This window comes from Benincasa hispida, chromosome 3 (assembly GCF_009727055.1).
Source record: "Benincasa hispida cultivar B227 chromosome 3, ASM972705v1, whole genome shotgun sequence".
In the NCBI taxonomy this organism is placed as follows: domain Eukaryota; kingdom Viridiplantae; phylum Streptophyta; class Magnoliopsida; order Cucurbitales; family Cucurbitaceae; genus Benincasa; species Benincasa hispida.
Genome location: NC_052351.1, coordinates 66619353 through 66634584, shown reverse-complemented (window position 1 = coordinate 66634584; position 15232 = coordinate 66619353). Strand labels below are relative to the sequence as shown.

Genomic DNA, 15232 nt, shown 5'->3' with positions numbered 1-15232 from the left:
ACAAAGTAAAGTTTAAGGATTAAATGTTACAAAAGAAAATACAAAGACTAAATCATTACAAACCAAAATTCATGAACTAAATTGTAACTTTATGAAATTTTAAAGCCTACAAGTGATTTTTAACCAAAAAATTAAATTTACATTAAAAATAATATATATATATATATAGAGGATAATGGTTTTAAATGGCAAAACTATTAAAAATATTTTAGAAATATAACAAATATGTCGTCATCCAATAGACACTAATAGACATTTATTAGTGTTTATCACCGATAGACCAGATGATAGTAATCTATCATCATCTATTATTGTCCATCACTAATAATTATAAATAAATTGACACATTTTGCTAATCGAAAAATTTCCAGAACTACTACCACCATACTCCCCTGCCCAATTGACCCCCATTAAATGTCAGTAGAACCACCTTCTATTTTTAAAAGGGTATTGAGATGGTATACATTAAATAGAGTGGAAAATTTATCCATAAATTTTCCTACTGCCCTTTCTATCATGCTTCCCAGCATTTAATTTTCCTCCATACCATTTATTATTTCATTTTCTTTGTCTGAAACCCACCAATTGCTAACATTCAGACATTGAGAGAGAAGGAAAAAGAAAAAGAACAAGAATAAAAGAAAAAGGAAAAGGAATAATAGCATACAGTGAACCTAAATTTATATGCAGGAAAATTTGTCACGTTAACAACAATGTACTGTATACAAACCAACAATGGCTTCCGAGAGAACTTTTTGTATGCAAATTCAATGTCATAAAAACTATCTAAACAAGAAAAGAAGGTAAGTTAACAATTAAAGAGCAGAGATGAACTTTTGAATTTTCCCCTGTGTTCGCTCTTTCTCCTCTGGTCCATCAAGATCTCCAATATTGTCATGATACTCCTTTGATTCACAAAAATAATTGATTACTTCAGAACATTTAAAAGAAAACATATCATTGCTGAAAGAATAACAAAACTCTGCCCAAAACGATATCGCAGGAGAACATTATCAGGTAGAATTGAATTTCTTTATGAATCTGTCAAAAACTGATTACAATCGCAGAGAACATTTAAACTAAGCACTAAGCATTATTCAACTTGGTTAATCATATACTCTAAATTAAGAGGTTTGAAGTTTGAATTCTTAGTTTAGAAGTTTGAATTCTCCAACCCCATATGCTTGAATTAATGATATATATATATATATATATATATATATAAACGAATTCTTCTTCGTTTATTTATAGGAAAGTTAAACTGCCACAATTCCACCTCGTGTCGGAAATTCAGAATCAAGTATCGGTGAGTTTTGAAGGCTATAAACAGATATTTCTAGTAGATTGAGGAACTAGCAGGAGATCAAGAGCTTTTGAATCCTCCATTTGTTTGTGACTACTTGTTTTGTACAATTGCGCTTGAGTTTCGTCGAAGTGGTAGGCTACAAAGCAAGAGGGAGAATCATCTAGAATTTGTTGAGGAGAATTTTGTGCAAAACACTTGGAGAATGAAATTCAATTGATGTGGGACGGGATGCACCAGTTGATGAAACGAATATGAAGAGGAAGGTTGACGTGTTTCACCAGACAGAATCAGCAGCCAATATAGATGGACAAGGGAAAAGCTGCCATAGGACCTACTTTAACTGCACTGACAACCATGGCAGAAGGTGTTGGAGTAAGTAGACCAGGAAACTGAGGGACAAAACGTTTTTATCTCGGAACAAGAAACAACTCATTGATAATGAAAAAGGAAAATGTTAAGGGATACAAGGAGGGGAAAAAAAAGACGGGAAACATAACAAGATCTTGAAACACATTATTAAAAGATAGAGATAGGGAACACAAGATTTACGTGGAAACCCTAGTACAAGGAGAAAAACCACGATAAAAAATTACTTTTTATTACTTTCAACTCTACACAATACAAGAGATGACCAAGATATATAGCTCTAGCAAGCCCTAATACAGAAAAGGAAAAACTAGGATAAAATAAAGTACTAAAATACCCTTGGGGCTAAACTCACAACACAGCCTCTTATTTTCAACACTCCCCCTTAAGTTGGGGCGTAGATGTCAATCAAACCCAACTTGCTAACACAAGAGTCAAAGCTCTACCTTAGTAATCCTTGTGAAAATATCAACTTATTGACTAGATGAAATGTAAGGAATACGGATACTATTATTGTCCAGTTTCTCTTTTACAAAGTGTCTATCGATCTTCACATGTTTTGTTCTACCATGTTACACAGGATTGTTGGCTATGCTTACAGCCGCTTTGTTATCACAATAGAATTTCATAGGTAAATCACTATCTTGATGAAGATCATAAAGAACTTTCTTCAACCAGATTTCTTCACAGATTCCCAAACTCATAGCTTTGTATTCTGCTTCAACACTACTTCTAGCAACACCACCTTGCTTCGTACTTCTCCAAGTAACTAGGTTACCCCACACAAAAGTACAGTATCCAGAGGTAGATTTTCTGTCAATAACAGATCCTGCCCAATTAGAGTCGATATAAGCCTTCAGTTTTCCTGAACATTAGACCTTTACCTCGAGTCGTTTTCAAATATCTCAGAATCCGATTCACAGCTTCCATATGTTCCTCGTAGGATACCTGCATAAACTGACTAACAACATTGACAGCATAGGAAAGATTTGATCTAGTGTGGGATAAGTAAATCAATTTTCCCACTAGATGTTGGTACCTGTCTTTATCAATAGGAACTTTGTCAACAAATCTCCCAGTTTAGCATTGAATTCTACAGGACTGTCAGCAGGTCTACATCCAATCATACTCATTTCTTTTAACCGGTCAAGAGTGTATTTCCGTTGAGAGATAGAGATCCCTTCTCTTGATCTTGCCACCTCCATTTCAAGGAAATACTTTAGATTCCCAAGATCCTTAATCACAAACTCGTTAGTCATTTTCTTTTTCAGCCTGATAATCTCAACAGTATCATCTCCTGACAAGACAATATCATCCACACACACAATTAGAACAACAATTTTCCCTGATACTGACATTTTTGTGAAAAATGTGTGATCAGAGTGTCCCTGAGTAAAACATTGGGACTTAACAAAGGTAATAAACCTGTCAAACCACACTCTAGGGGACTATTTCAAACCATACAAAGACTTCCTTAGTTTACAAACCTGATGATCAAACTGAGTTTCAAAACTAGGAGAACTTATATAAACCTCTTCTAATTCACCATTCAGAAATGCATTTTTCACATCAAGTTGATGGAGAGACCAGTCTTTATTAGCTACCACAAAAAGGACTCGAACTGTATTTAACTTCGCTACCGGAGAGAAAGTCTCAGAATAATCTATCCCATAAGTTTGAGTAAACCCTTTTGCTACAAGTCTGGCCTTGTATCTGTCAAAAGTTCTATCAGATTTATACTTCAAAGTAAACACCTATTTTTACCCAACTGTTTTATGCCCTTTAGGAGGAGCCACATGGTCCCACATATTATTCTTTTCAAGAGCTCTCATTTCTTCCATGACGGCAGCCTTCCACTCAGGAACTTCCATGGTCATATGTATGTTTTTTGATATTGTTACTGTATCCAGGCTAGTAGTGAACGCTCTGAACTCAGAAAACATATTACTATAAGATAGAAAGCTATGCATGGGGTACTTAGTGCACGACCTGGTGCCCTTTCTTAAAGCAATGGGCATGTCAAAGGAGGCATCGTACTCCCCTATTTTGTCTGACCCCTCATCAGTAATGGGACGTTGGTCACGTTTAACCACCTGAGGTAGAGTCTCACCTTCTTGTGTTTCTTCCAAAGTCTCATCACTGCTTGCAACCCTGTTATTCTCAACCAAATCAACAATATCATCCTCAACACACACGTCGGTATTATTAGGAATAGTAGTACCTTGAGCTTGTGTTGGTTCCAATTCATGGACCAGAGTCGATAGAACAATAGGTGGCACTATTTCCTTTCTGAGATTCTTCCTATAGTACACATTATCTAAGGGGCTTGTTTAGTGGGTAGGACAGTGTCATGCACACTCAAGATGGGTTCAGGAAGGTCAGTAGGAACCGAAGATGTGGATTAGTTAGTCTCTTTACTAGGATTCTCCCCCTGAGGAGGACTAACAGGTAAGAAAGGTTTATCCTCAAAAAATATTACATCCATGGAGATGAAGTACTTCCGTAAAGATGGATGGAAATATTTATAACCTCGCTAGTGAAGGGGATACCCAACAAAGACACATTTTTTAGCACAAGGGGTAAATTTAGTTCGGCTTAGGGCCATGACTATGGACAAAGGCAGTGCATCCAAACACCCGAAGGGGAACATCAGGAATAAGGCGCGTTGTTGGATATGACTCTTTGAAGCATTCAAGAGGACTTTAGAGTTGGAGGACACAGGAAAGCATTCAATTAATAAGATGGGTTGCAGTCAAAACAACATCCCCCTATAAGTAAGATGGAAGGGAAGTAGACAGCATGAGAGATCGTGCAACTTCAAGAAGGTGACGATATTTTCTTTCAGCCACCCCATTATGTTGAGGGATATAAGCACAGGAGCTTTGATGGACAATGCCTTTAAAAGACAAAAACTCATGAAAGGTGTTGTTAAAGAACTCACGACCATTATCACTACGAAAAATAGCAATTTTGGTGTTAAATTGAGTCTCTACCATAGTGTAAAGTTGTTGGAATATCGATGGCACCTCAGATTTATCAATGAGGAGAAACATCCATGTAAGACGAGTGTGATCATCAATAAATGTCACAAACCAACGTTTCCTAGAAGAGGTAGTAATATTTGAGGGACCCCAAACATCACTATGGATAAGTGTGAATGGTTGGGAAGGTCTGTAGGGTTGAGAAGAAAAAGGTGACTCAATGCTGTTTTGCACGAATACACACATCACAAGACAAAGATGCGATATCAACGTTATGAAATTAATGATGAAATAAATATTTCATATATTGGAAATTTGGATGACCAAGGCAAAAATGCCACAACATACAATCCTTTTTAGAAGTAGGAAAATAAGAAGACAACAAACTAGTCCTATAACAGTTCCTAAAAGAAGCATCATCATCAAGGAAATAGAGCCCCTATCGTATCGGGCAGTGCCAATCGTCGTCTCCAAGCTCAAATTCTGAAAGAAAACATTATCTGGTGAGAAGGCAACTTGATAGTTCAAATCTTTAGTTATCTTACTAATAGATAGTAAATTGTAAAATATTTTGGGTACATGCAACACATTCTGTAAAGTTAAACCCTCAAAAGGAGAAATATGACGCTTTCCGGCAATAAAAGAAATATGACCCATCTGCAATCCGAATCTTTTCATTACCAGCACTCGGAAGATATGAGAGAAAATGATCAAATGATCCAGTTAAATGATCTGTATAGCTCCTGAAACAAGTATCCATGGTTTCTTGTCATTGATACTGAGGAGATTTAAAAGCTGAGAAGTATCTGATTGGACAATAGCCCCAACGACCTCAACAACACCAGGGTCACGCTGGCAATTCACTGAGGTTGTGACTATGAAGCAACACTCGTAGATTCACTCACAAGTGCCCGCCCAGGATTGGACTCGTCATTCGAAGGACAACGTCTGCCATTCGAGGGTCGGCCATGTAACTTCCAATACTGATCCTTTGTATGCCAAGGTTTCTTGCAGTGCTCACAAACAGGAGGCGGTTTTCTATTTTGCTTGTCACCATCAGATCCAGATAATTTTGCAATAAACATAGTAGAATCAATAGCAGAAACAGTAGTGTTGTTCATAGCACTCGATCTATCTTCCTCTAAACGAACCTCAGAGCACACTTGCATACGAAAAAGTATTGGTCTCTGTCCCAGTATTCAGCTGTGCACTGCATCAAACTTGGAGTTCAGACCAACAAGAAAATCATAAACACGATCAACTTCCTCAATTTTCGAATATTGAACACCGCCAGATGGACAATTCCAGACAATTTCACGACATAGATCCATCTCCTGCCAGATTAGGGACAACTTGTTAAAGTAGGAAGTAACATCCATCATTCCTTGTTTGGACTCGTGAACCTGTTTACACAGAGTGTACAAACAGGACACATTTTGCCTCTTAAAGTATAATTTTTGAATTGCATCCTAGATATCCCGAGCAGTTGCAGCATACAGTAAGGGTTTTCCTATCTGTAGTTCCATACTATTAATCAACAAAGAACAAACCAGGGAGTCTTCTCCTTTCCAAATGCGCTTAAGGATCTCCTGGTCTAGGTCTTGGCATCTCACTAGTTAGATACCCAAATTTGTGATGCCCCTCGAGGGCCTTCAACTTTTCTCTAGTAATGAGTCCTGTAGAATTTACTATAGATCCAGACAAATAATTTGTTGTAGGTAAAGTAGAAAAAGCGGTTATCGGATTCTCTGAATACATCGATCGACCGGAAGATAAATCAGGATTTACGATAGAGGTGGTCATTCAAACCGCAAAAACCGAACCGTTTCTAAAACCGAACCGAACCGAACCAAAAACTCAATGAAACCGAAAAATGCGGTTTGATCCGGTTTGAAAAAATTTTGAAACCGAATTAATTCGGTTCAGTTCGGTTTCACTTTCAAAAACCGAATTTGAAACCAAACCAAACCGTTTTTAACTAATATATATATTTAAAAAAAGAGTAAAACCGAACCGCTTTTAATTTAAAGAATAAAACCGAATTTAAAACAAAACCGAACCGAACCGAACCGTTTTTAATTAAAAAAAATATATAACATGGATTTTTTAAAAATGCCAAAACCGAATTTGAAATCGAACCGAATTGCATATATGCGGTTTGGTTTGAACTAATAAATCGGTTTGGTTCGGTTTCACATTTTAAAAAATTCAGTTCAGTTTCACATTTTAAAAAATTCGGTTCGGTTTGACCACCAAACCGAACCGTTTCCACCCCTAATTTACGGGATTCGATTGGAAGTTGGTGGAAGCACCAAGGGCAGCAATCTATTGTTGAAAACTTGCTTGAAGGTTAGCCAACTGTTGTTGAATCACTACCGGAGACAAACCCATCGAACCTGAATTATCATGGCTAGCAGGCATATGTTGAAGGAAGCTTGGAGGTGGCTGCATGTGGGGAAAAGAGTTGACGACGCGGCTGGCAGTCGCGGCTGGTTGCTGTCCACCGTGGTATGATGACGACTCACCCGTTTCAAAATAGATTTTTTGACTATCGGCAGTAGGAATACCCATGGGGTTGGCGTCACTTAGGTGGCCAACACTAGGATAGTCGGCGTTAGGGTAGGCGGCACTAGGGGGTGGCGGCAGTAGCACGATTGTCGAACCAATATGAAGGGATTGGAGGTGCCAATCTACAGCAACTTGGATGGCAACAACAGTGGCAGCAGCAGCGGCGGTCTTGACGGTGGCGGTGGCTGTGACAGCCGTTGTTGGGGTGGCAGAAGCGAGGTTGATGAAGCCTTGAAGTTGTCTTGCACCGGTTGGTTTTTGTCGACAACGGCTAGGGTTTCGTCACCATGCTCTGATACCATATTAAAAGATAGAGATAGGGAACACAAGGTTTACGTGGAAACCCTAGTACTGGGAGAAAACCACGATAGAAAGTCACTTTTTATTACTTTCAACTCTACACAATATAAGAGAGGATAGAGATATACATAGGCTCTAGCAAGCTCTAATACAAAAAAGGAAAAATTGGGGCAAAATAAAGTATTAAAATACTCTTGGGCTAAACTCACAACACAGCCCCTTATTTTCAACACCACACAATCAAATGAGAATGGCCCAAAAACAAAAAAATAAAAATAAAAATAAAATAAATAAATAAAAAATAATAATAAAAAAAGCCCAACAAACCAAAGCTCAACTCCAGAGAAACCTTGAAAAAGCTACCCAGTAGCTGACAAGTTGAACCACCTGGCCAAAAATCCTATCTAACTAACCAGAATCGAAGGTAGCAAGGTTATACAGAATTACAGACCATGTGATCGTGTCAGATTCACCCTGCACAATAAAGATCAAAGCGACGGTAGGCCTCACCGCCTCAGTGAAGAAGTTGAGTTGATTAATAGGGGAGCCACCCACAGGCCAAAACTTTGTTCTTAAGAAAATAATGGGAGATCTAAAGTTTCCCAAACAAAGACTCCTCGGTGAATGGGCAGGGAGCTGTCTCCTCATGTCAATGCTGTCAGCTTGTGGAAATGTAGTTATGTAGATATGGAAGTCATCAACGGGAAATTTGAGGCATGTCCACCAAGAAGGCCACTTTAGAGTCAGAAGACTAAGCTCAACAATTTTTCAACATCCACCTTCAGTAATAGACAAAAGAATAGTTCGCCCTTGCCACTTGTTGCATGGCTTTGTAATTTCTTGACTTCCACTTGGAGAACAAGTTGGCTCTATTCGGACGAGGTATTGATAAGCCTCAAATACACCCAACTTATGAGAGGAGAACTAGAAAACTGGTAGATGCACACGTGTGAGGTAAGGAAAGGGAGAAATGAGAATCTAACGGAAGTAACTAGAGGACATGAGGAAATACAAGTAGGTGTGGCTTAGGAGGGAATGGGCAGAGATCTTACTAATAAATTGGGGATTAGGAGAGATGAGGACTTGGCTTTGGACCATTTGGACTATCTAAAGAAAGTGAAACTGAAAGATTTAGAAGAGATTGGAAGTTCTTCAAAGAAATTTTGGGATGATTTTGAATATCTTTCTTCCACTTGGTCCTCTCTCTCAACATTTTCATCATAATAATACCATTTCCTCCTTTGTATAGGTCCTTTTATATAACTTGGCTTCTGCTTGCCTTTTGCATACTTCATAATTTCAATGAAATAATTAATTTCTTATGAAACAAAAAGAATTATGATAATTAAAAGGCATCTCTCTAATCAATATACTGGATTTATAGGAAGAATGTTTTGATTTGAATGGAACAAAAAAAAAAAAAAAAAAAAAAAAAAAAAAAAAAAAAAGTTCTGTAGAAGAAGAGATAAAGCAAGAAACGCAACAAAGAACAACCTAGTTCATAAGGAGCAACTTCTCTAAAGACCAAAAAGAAGAAATAAGTGGATATATAAGGGTGCATTTGGTTAGTGATCTAAAAGCATAAATTTGAAAACAAGGGATTTACTAAATAAATAAGGAAGTCAATGAAATACAGAATCGTATGGCGTGCTGTCAGTGTTTTCGAAGGTGTATTTGGCAACAGAATTAATAAATTGGAACCCAATTTGAGAAGTTACTCAAAATGTGTTTGATAGTACATTTATAGACCATAGGTACTTACCAAATAATATTAAGTTAGAATCTCCATTTCTATCAATTAGTTTATGGACATGTTCTACGTCATAAATTTTATATACTTACTATTTTACAATATTGTATGATCTAAAATGTATTATGTTATACATAAACATATTTTAATTTTAACAAAAAAATAATAATAATAAAATGAGTTTATACATGAAATAATATATTTATAGAAATTTCTATCTTTTTATGTAATTCTACATTTAAAATTTAAATTTTCAAATTTAGAATATGCTAACAACATAAAAATGTTGTTTTCATAATTTCCACTATATGGAACACAATCCAAATACAAGTTCCAAAAACAAATATGCCAAATAGATACTAGTTGAATCTATTAGATTCAGTTAGTTTAAAAAACATAAAAAGAATCCAAATTGTATGTCAAAAAGGCCCTATCTTACCATCATATGGCTTAAACATCATACTCACCCTTCAGGAAATAAACTAAAATAATATATATAAAAATTGGAGATGTAAAAAAAGCCCAGTGAGAGGCAGACCTGAAGAATGCTCTTGACGTCCTGCCTAGTGAGTTTTTGTTGCTTGAGTAATAATTCAATTCTTGCTCTCATTTGAGAGTGTCTACAAGAAACAAACAAATCAAGACAATCAAATGAAACAGAATATCAAAGAGACCTTTAGGTTATGTTCTCGTTTCTCATTTCTTTTTCCTTTTTGTTATTTTTTTTATTTTCTCATAAAAAAAGAAAGAGTTGAAAACAAGAAACCACTGTTCGATACATTTCAATTTTTTTTTTTCTTGGGGGAAAAAAAATAAAAAGAAACATAAAATGAGAACATCATTAATGTAGTTGGATGCAACACTTACTCAGAGCACCATAGATGTCCCAAAATAACAGCAATCAACTGCAAGAACAAGGATTAATGTTATACCCAGTATTGAAAATGATTAATAATGTAAAGAATTTCAAATTTTTGAATACTCGATTAGACCATATTTATCTTCTAAGCTATTCATATCTCCCACCTTTAAATGAATTTCAAATTTCCCTCCTTCAACTTTCAATTTGAATTTCCTAAGCTAATGCGCACAATATTTATGTATAGACTATTTTTCGTATTTTTTTTATCAATAAAAACTTTATTAGATAATAAAACATTATAATGGACATTAAAAAATTTTCCAGCTAAGACTATATACTTTAATTAATGCTGAAATATGAATGATATCCCTGCATAGATTTTGCTTCATCTCCACAAAGTATTCAAATGTTTAGATTTTTTTTTTTTTTTTTGGTCAATGGAACTTTGAAAACAAAGATTAAAACAAGAAAAAAAAGGGAAAGAAAGAAAACTATCAAGCAGAAGGATAAGATGCCCTCAAGCCAAAAACAAAACCGCAAAACTTGCGCGTGATATTTAGCCAATAAAATATTTCAATGCTAAAGAATGAAACGTTGGCATGTCTAAAGTATGGGTAATCAAATTTAAAACTTAGACTTCAACGGGCATCCTGTTGGCAAGGGCTTGGGGTCTCTTGGTCCATTATAGCATAGAGATCCCAAGTTCAAATCAGGTGAGCTTAATATAAAAAAACCCTCGATGTCTCCAGATCCGAGCCTTGGGGTAGACCTGGGTATAGGAGAGCAAAGCTCCAACTCCAGTTATCAAAATAATAATAATAAAAAAGTAAAGTTTAATAAATTAATTTTATGAAACATTGGGCCCAAGGATAATGCTGGTTTAAGTGTAAGATATAGATCTGGCTGGAAGTTCTTAAAAACTGTATCATGGAGAAGATATCATACAGTTAAAATCCGTATTATCTGTGAAAACATGTTTGGCTTAATTCATTCTAGAAGTTATTTATCCTCATTTTCTCTTGCACTATTTTCGAGCGTAGCTTGTTTCTATAGGATAAATGAAGTTGCTCCTTAATAATCACAGGTCCATAAAATGTTGCACAACAATCTTAATATTACAAGCTACCTAATCAAAATTCTTATAAATTGTTGTTAAATACTATTTAGCAGACATGCTGTCGTAGCATTTGATGAATAAAAAAGCTTTCTGAAGGAGTTAATCCCCTGCTTATACAGCACAATATCGAGTGAAACAACTCACATCCATCCACAAAGACTGAGACATTACACGTCTCTTGTTACAATAACCTAACATTAATGTAGGTACCAATCATCAAAGTCCATTGAATAAGAAGCTCTGATGCTAATGAAACATCAATCAAGAAGACAAACCTGAAGGGTATAAAGTCCAGATTCTAATTTACGATTGTACTTTTCTTCTTCATCCATCTGCAATTTTAGGTCATCTTAGCGCATAAACTAACTTATAAAATGTAAGAGATTAAATATGAATCATAAGGAACCTCTAAATCATCGAGTTCGATCTGGTTTAGCCGCTCCATCTCCACTTTGACTCTGTCAGAATATCTACAAAATAAAACTATCATTAATCATACCAGATTCTCACTTGTTAAAGGAAATAAATAAAGGACTTCATCTCTGAACAGTAGGAATACCAAAGAAATAGAATTGAACGCAAACCCACCTTAAGTAGAGTTCCATCAGCCGGTCTATCTTTTCACACTCATTTTCAACAAATTTACTCAATAACCTTTCCTTCCTAGTACCCCTCAAAATACCACCTGATACGATCAAGGAACATTAGTTGAAACTAAGAATCGGAGAAAGCATAATAGATGAAAAAGGAAAGAAACCATCAATTTCGAAAAAATATAAACTGGAATATGATCAGCCCTTATAACAGATACATATTAATGTGTTAAGAGATGAGCATCTAATAAGTAAACAGCTTAAAAATGTAACAGCATTTTGAGAACATAAAAAAATGATGCCAACCATATTTTTAAGCACTGTAAATATAAAATCACTGTAAAGCATCATACAATTTCATGAACGAAACATATGATGTACCAATTGTTTCTCCAGCACTATTTACGTGATCAAGCATTATTAAAAAGACTTGTACTTTTTTTTCCCTTTTTTTAATCCTTTACTCCTGACAGTTTTAGCATCAGTATTCATTTAAATATAAGGCAGGTCTACCAAGCCAGCCAAACACATTGCGAGACAAAGGAACAAAAAACAGCAACCACTGTTTTGCTTTTGCTCAACAAAACTTCTTTAACAAACTGAAGTATCTTAGGTATTGCAGAAAGCCAAATTGTCAAATATTATCATTGTAAATCAGTTCAAGTTCTATACAACAATAACTTACAAACTCAATGCTAAGGATTAAGGAACAACCAATCTTTCCAACTCCAAACTCAATAGTGTTCAAATCCGATACTAGAAGTTGGAAAGATTATCATATAACTTGAAGGAATATCTTGGCGACAGCCAGAAAGGAGCAGAATTTTGTTAAATAAACAAATATGCAAAGAAAATATATACAATTTCACTTGCCTGCTTACCAAATAACGATGCAATAAGAGACACGATACGTTCTTCCAACTCCTCTTGATATCGCTCTTTCTTGTTTTTCTTGTTCAAAGGGATCTACAAAGTAAACATGATTGGGAAAGTCAAATTTGGGAACAATATCACAGCAAAATATATTAATGAAAGATTTATACATTAATTTCACATTTTGTATCAAAACCTAATTCCATAGTAGACAGCTAGGTTGGGAACAATACTTTTTTTTTTTAATAAGAAATGGAGCTTTCATCGAGGGAAACAAAAGAATGCACACAGGCATAAAAACCTGGTTGAAAATTACAAAAAAGAAAGCCCTACAAAAAGGAAGTCCAAAGAACTAAAAGAAAATCTTCAATCTAAAAGAATAAAACCTGGTTGATAATTACAAAAAGCCTTAACCAGTACCACTAAGGCCCATAAGAGACAACACTAAACCTAATAACCTCCTACAACTCCCATTAGATCTCTCCACACCTCTAAAATATACATCATTACTATCACACAAAATTCCCCAAATAATAGTGAAGAAGCAAGTCTCCCATTGAATTAGGCCCTTCTCCTTGGAAGGGGAGAAATGCATAACCTCCTCCATTATGCTTACAATCCCTTCTCCAAACTAATGAGGCTCCAAAGACATCCAAGACTCTGCTCCATATCAAGTTGACATAATGGCAACTTTAGAGAATCTGGTCGAGATTCTTTAATGCATCTCTGCAAGCTGAAGAGAGCAACACTAAGGCCCCAGAACGAAGGAAGAGTGTATCTCTACATGGTCTGAAGTGTTCACTTTTCCATGTAAGACCTACTAGGTAAAAACTCAAAGCGAGGCAGTCCTCTGAAGAAAAAAGAGAGAATTGGAAGAAAACATCCTAGAGATGAGAATCCCCCCTCCCATGAACAACAAAACAATTACTCAAAAGCGGAGTAGAGAGACAACATCCTATGATTCCCTATCAGTGAGAGGGCAATAGAATACCCCAAAACTATAGACGAAGGAGAATTATGCCCACTCAAAAGCATAAAAAATAAAAGCGTCACAAGCTTTAGCAAAATTTCCAAAATATGTTATACAGGTCCTCTGCCTAAAAGAACGCATCACTTTTGATGGTCCTTTTACTATAGAGATGGTGGGGTGGAGGGACCTAGACCATCAATGTCTAGACTCAACTCAAATAACACACAATTCTAAATCAGTGGAAGGTGGTCAAAGAGAATCATGTAATGCAGCTAAGTATCTGCATTATTATTAAAAAATCAATAATAAATAACATATAACTGTGATTTAAAAGAAAGCCTACTCATCTGATGAGTAACCAAAGCACTAAAACGAAATTTTGTAAAACCCTCAACAAACCATGGTCTATCTAAGTACTCTTAGCTGACTACTCCAAGCAACTAAATGGAGACAATCTTCACTGCTAACATGAATGGGTTAACCATACAATTTTTTTTTTTAAAAAAGAAACCAAGTTTCATCAAGGAAAATGAAAAAGTTTACAAGGGCACATGAAAAAACAAGTCCAACAACAACTAGAGTCTAAGAACTCACTACAGAATGGGACTCCAATCCAAAAAAATCAAACCAAGATCATAATTACAAAAAGGCCTGGTGAACATCAACCAATGTCCAAAAAAAGGCTTAAGCCTCACTACCACTCAAACCTCAGATCTCATACTATCTCTCATGGAAATAAACCCTTGTAATAAGAACTTAGGCATGTATCCATTCAATTTCGGCAAAATAGCTTTTCATTTCTTTCTCCTCCTCCATCTTTGTTCCTTCAAATCTGCCCACGTTTTCCCCAGAGGTTCTTTTCACCCAAACTTTCATTCACAACTTGTACAAAGTATCTCTACATCTTTATACCTGATTCTACATCCTCTTGAACTTTCCAAACTCTTGCCTTACCATCATTTGCGTTGCTAGGGCAAAAGTTTCCTAAGAATACATCAACTATTTCCCAAAAGGCAGTTACAGCCTAACTTATTTACTCTAAAAGGATCTGGTAAACTTCTTTAACTTCTCAGTTCACTATACAAGGTAGATACCCCAACAAACCAACCTATATTTGTTTTGAAATTTTCTGTAGCCAACAAGTTCCCCATTAAAATCTGCCTTTTCTTGAAAAGCTTATGATTCAAGGGGGATTGGCAGGAACTTGACCAATGATTGTCCAAACCAGTGAATCTGATCCCATTGTGATGGAATAAGAGAGTTTAAAAGATTGTAAAGTAAAGTAGTGGAATAAGGAGAAACGACTTTCTTTTTCTCCAATTTAATCACACTGCAGCATGAATTGCTAATGTTTAATGAAAAAAAATACTTATTTTCCAGATCACAACCAATCAACAATATCAGCCTCGCTAAGAACCCAAGAACTTCAGGGCCTTCTCTAGTTCATTCACATATCATGTGCCTTTTCCAGTTATATTTTAAGAAACAATATTCCATTAAAGAGAAAATTCAGATAAGAATGGAGTGATCTCTCTCTCTCTCTCCT

General features: G+C 35.8%; 2 protein-coding genes across 2 annotated transcripts in view; both read right to left on the bottom strand.

The window, feature by feature from the left end:
• Window positions 1-656: 656 nt before the first annotated feature.
• The window catches only part of LOC120073122 (beta-catenin-like protein 1), a 16029-nt gene continuing 1453 nt past the window's right edge, over window positions 657-15232 (bottom strand). The window contains exons 2-8 of the mRNA XM_039025748.1: window positions 12725-12809; window positions 11839-11935; window positions 11657-11720; window positions 11526-11582; window positions 10139-10176; window positions 9810-9891; window positions 657-905 (exon numbers count right to left, since the gene is read on the bottom strand). Coding sequence (XP_038881676.1) covers window positions 816-905; window positions 9810-9891; window positions 10139-10176; window positions 11526-11582; window positions 11657-11720; window positions 11839-11935; window positions 12725-12809 — 513 coding nt within the window. The 3' untranslated portion in view covers window positions 657-815. The remainder of the gene's footprint in view (window positions 906-9809; window positions 9892-10138; window positions 10177-11525; window positions 11583-11656; window positions 11721-11838; window positions 11936-12724; window positions 12810-15232) is intronic.
• Window positions 912-6671, bottom strand: LOC120073123 (uncharacterized mitochondrial protein AtMg00810-like). The gene is made up of 3 exons (XM_039025749.1): window positions 2712-6671; window positions 2557-2620; window positions 912-2485 (listed from the first exon to the last, which is right to left on the bottom strand). Exons 1-3 carry the CDS (start codon window positions 3028-3030, stop codon window positions 2245-2247), a joined length of 624 nt encoding a protein of 207 aa, XP_038881677.1. The 5' UTR covers window positions 3031-6671; the 3' UTR covers window positions 912-2244.

Excerpts from the sequence above, each read along its gene's own strand:
- LOC120073123 (XM_039025749.1), bottom strand. The coding sequence starts at position 3,030 with ATGTCAGTATCAGGGAAAATTGTTGTTCTAATTGTGTGTGTGGATGAT. Across the intron at positions 2,621-2,711 it reads GTTCCTATTGATAAAGACAG|GTATCCTACGAGGAACATAT; the intron begins GTACCAACATCT and ends CAGTTTATGCAG. Across the intron at positions 2,486-2,556 it reads ATATTTGAAAACGACTCGAG|AAAATCTACCTCTGGATACT; the intron begins GTAAAGGTCTAA and ends TGTTATTGACAG.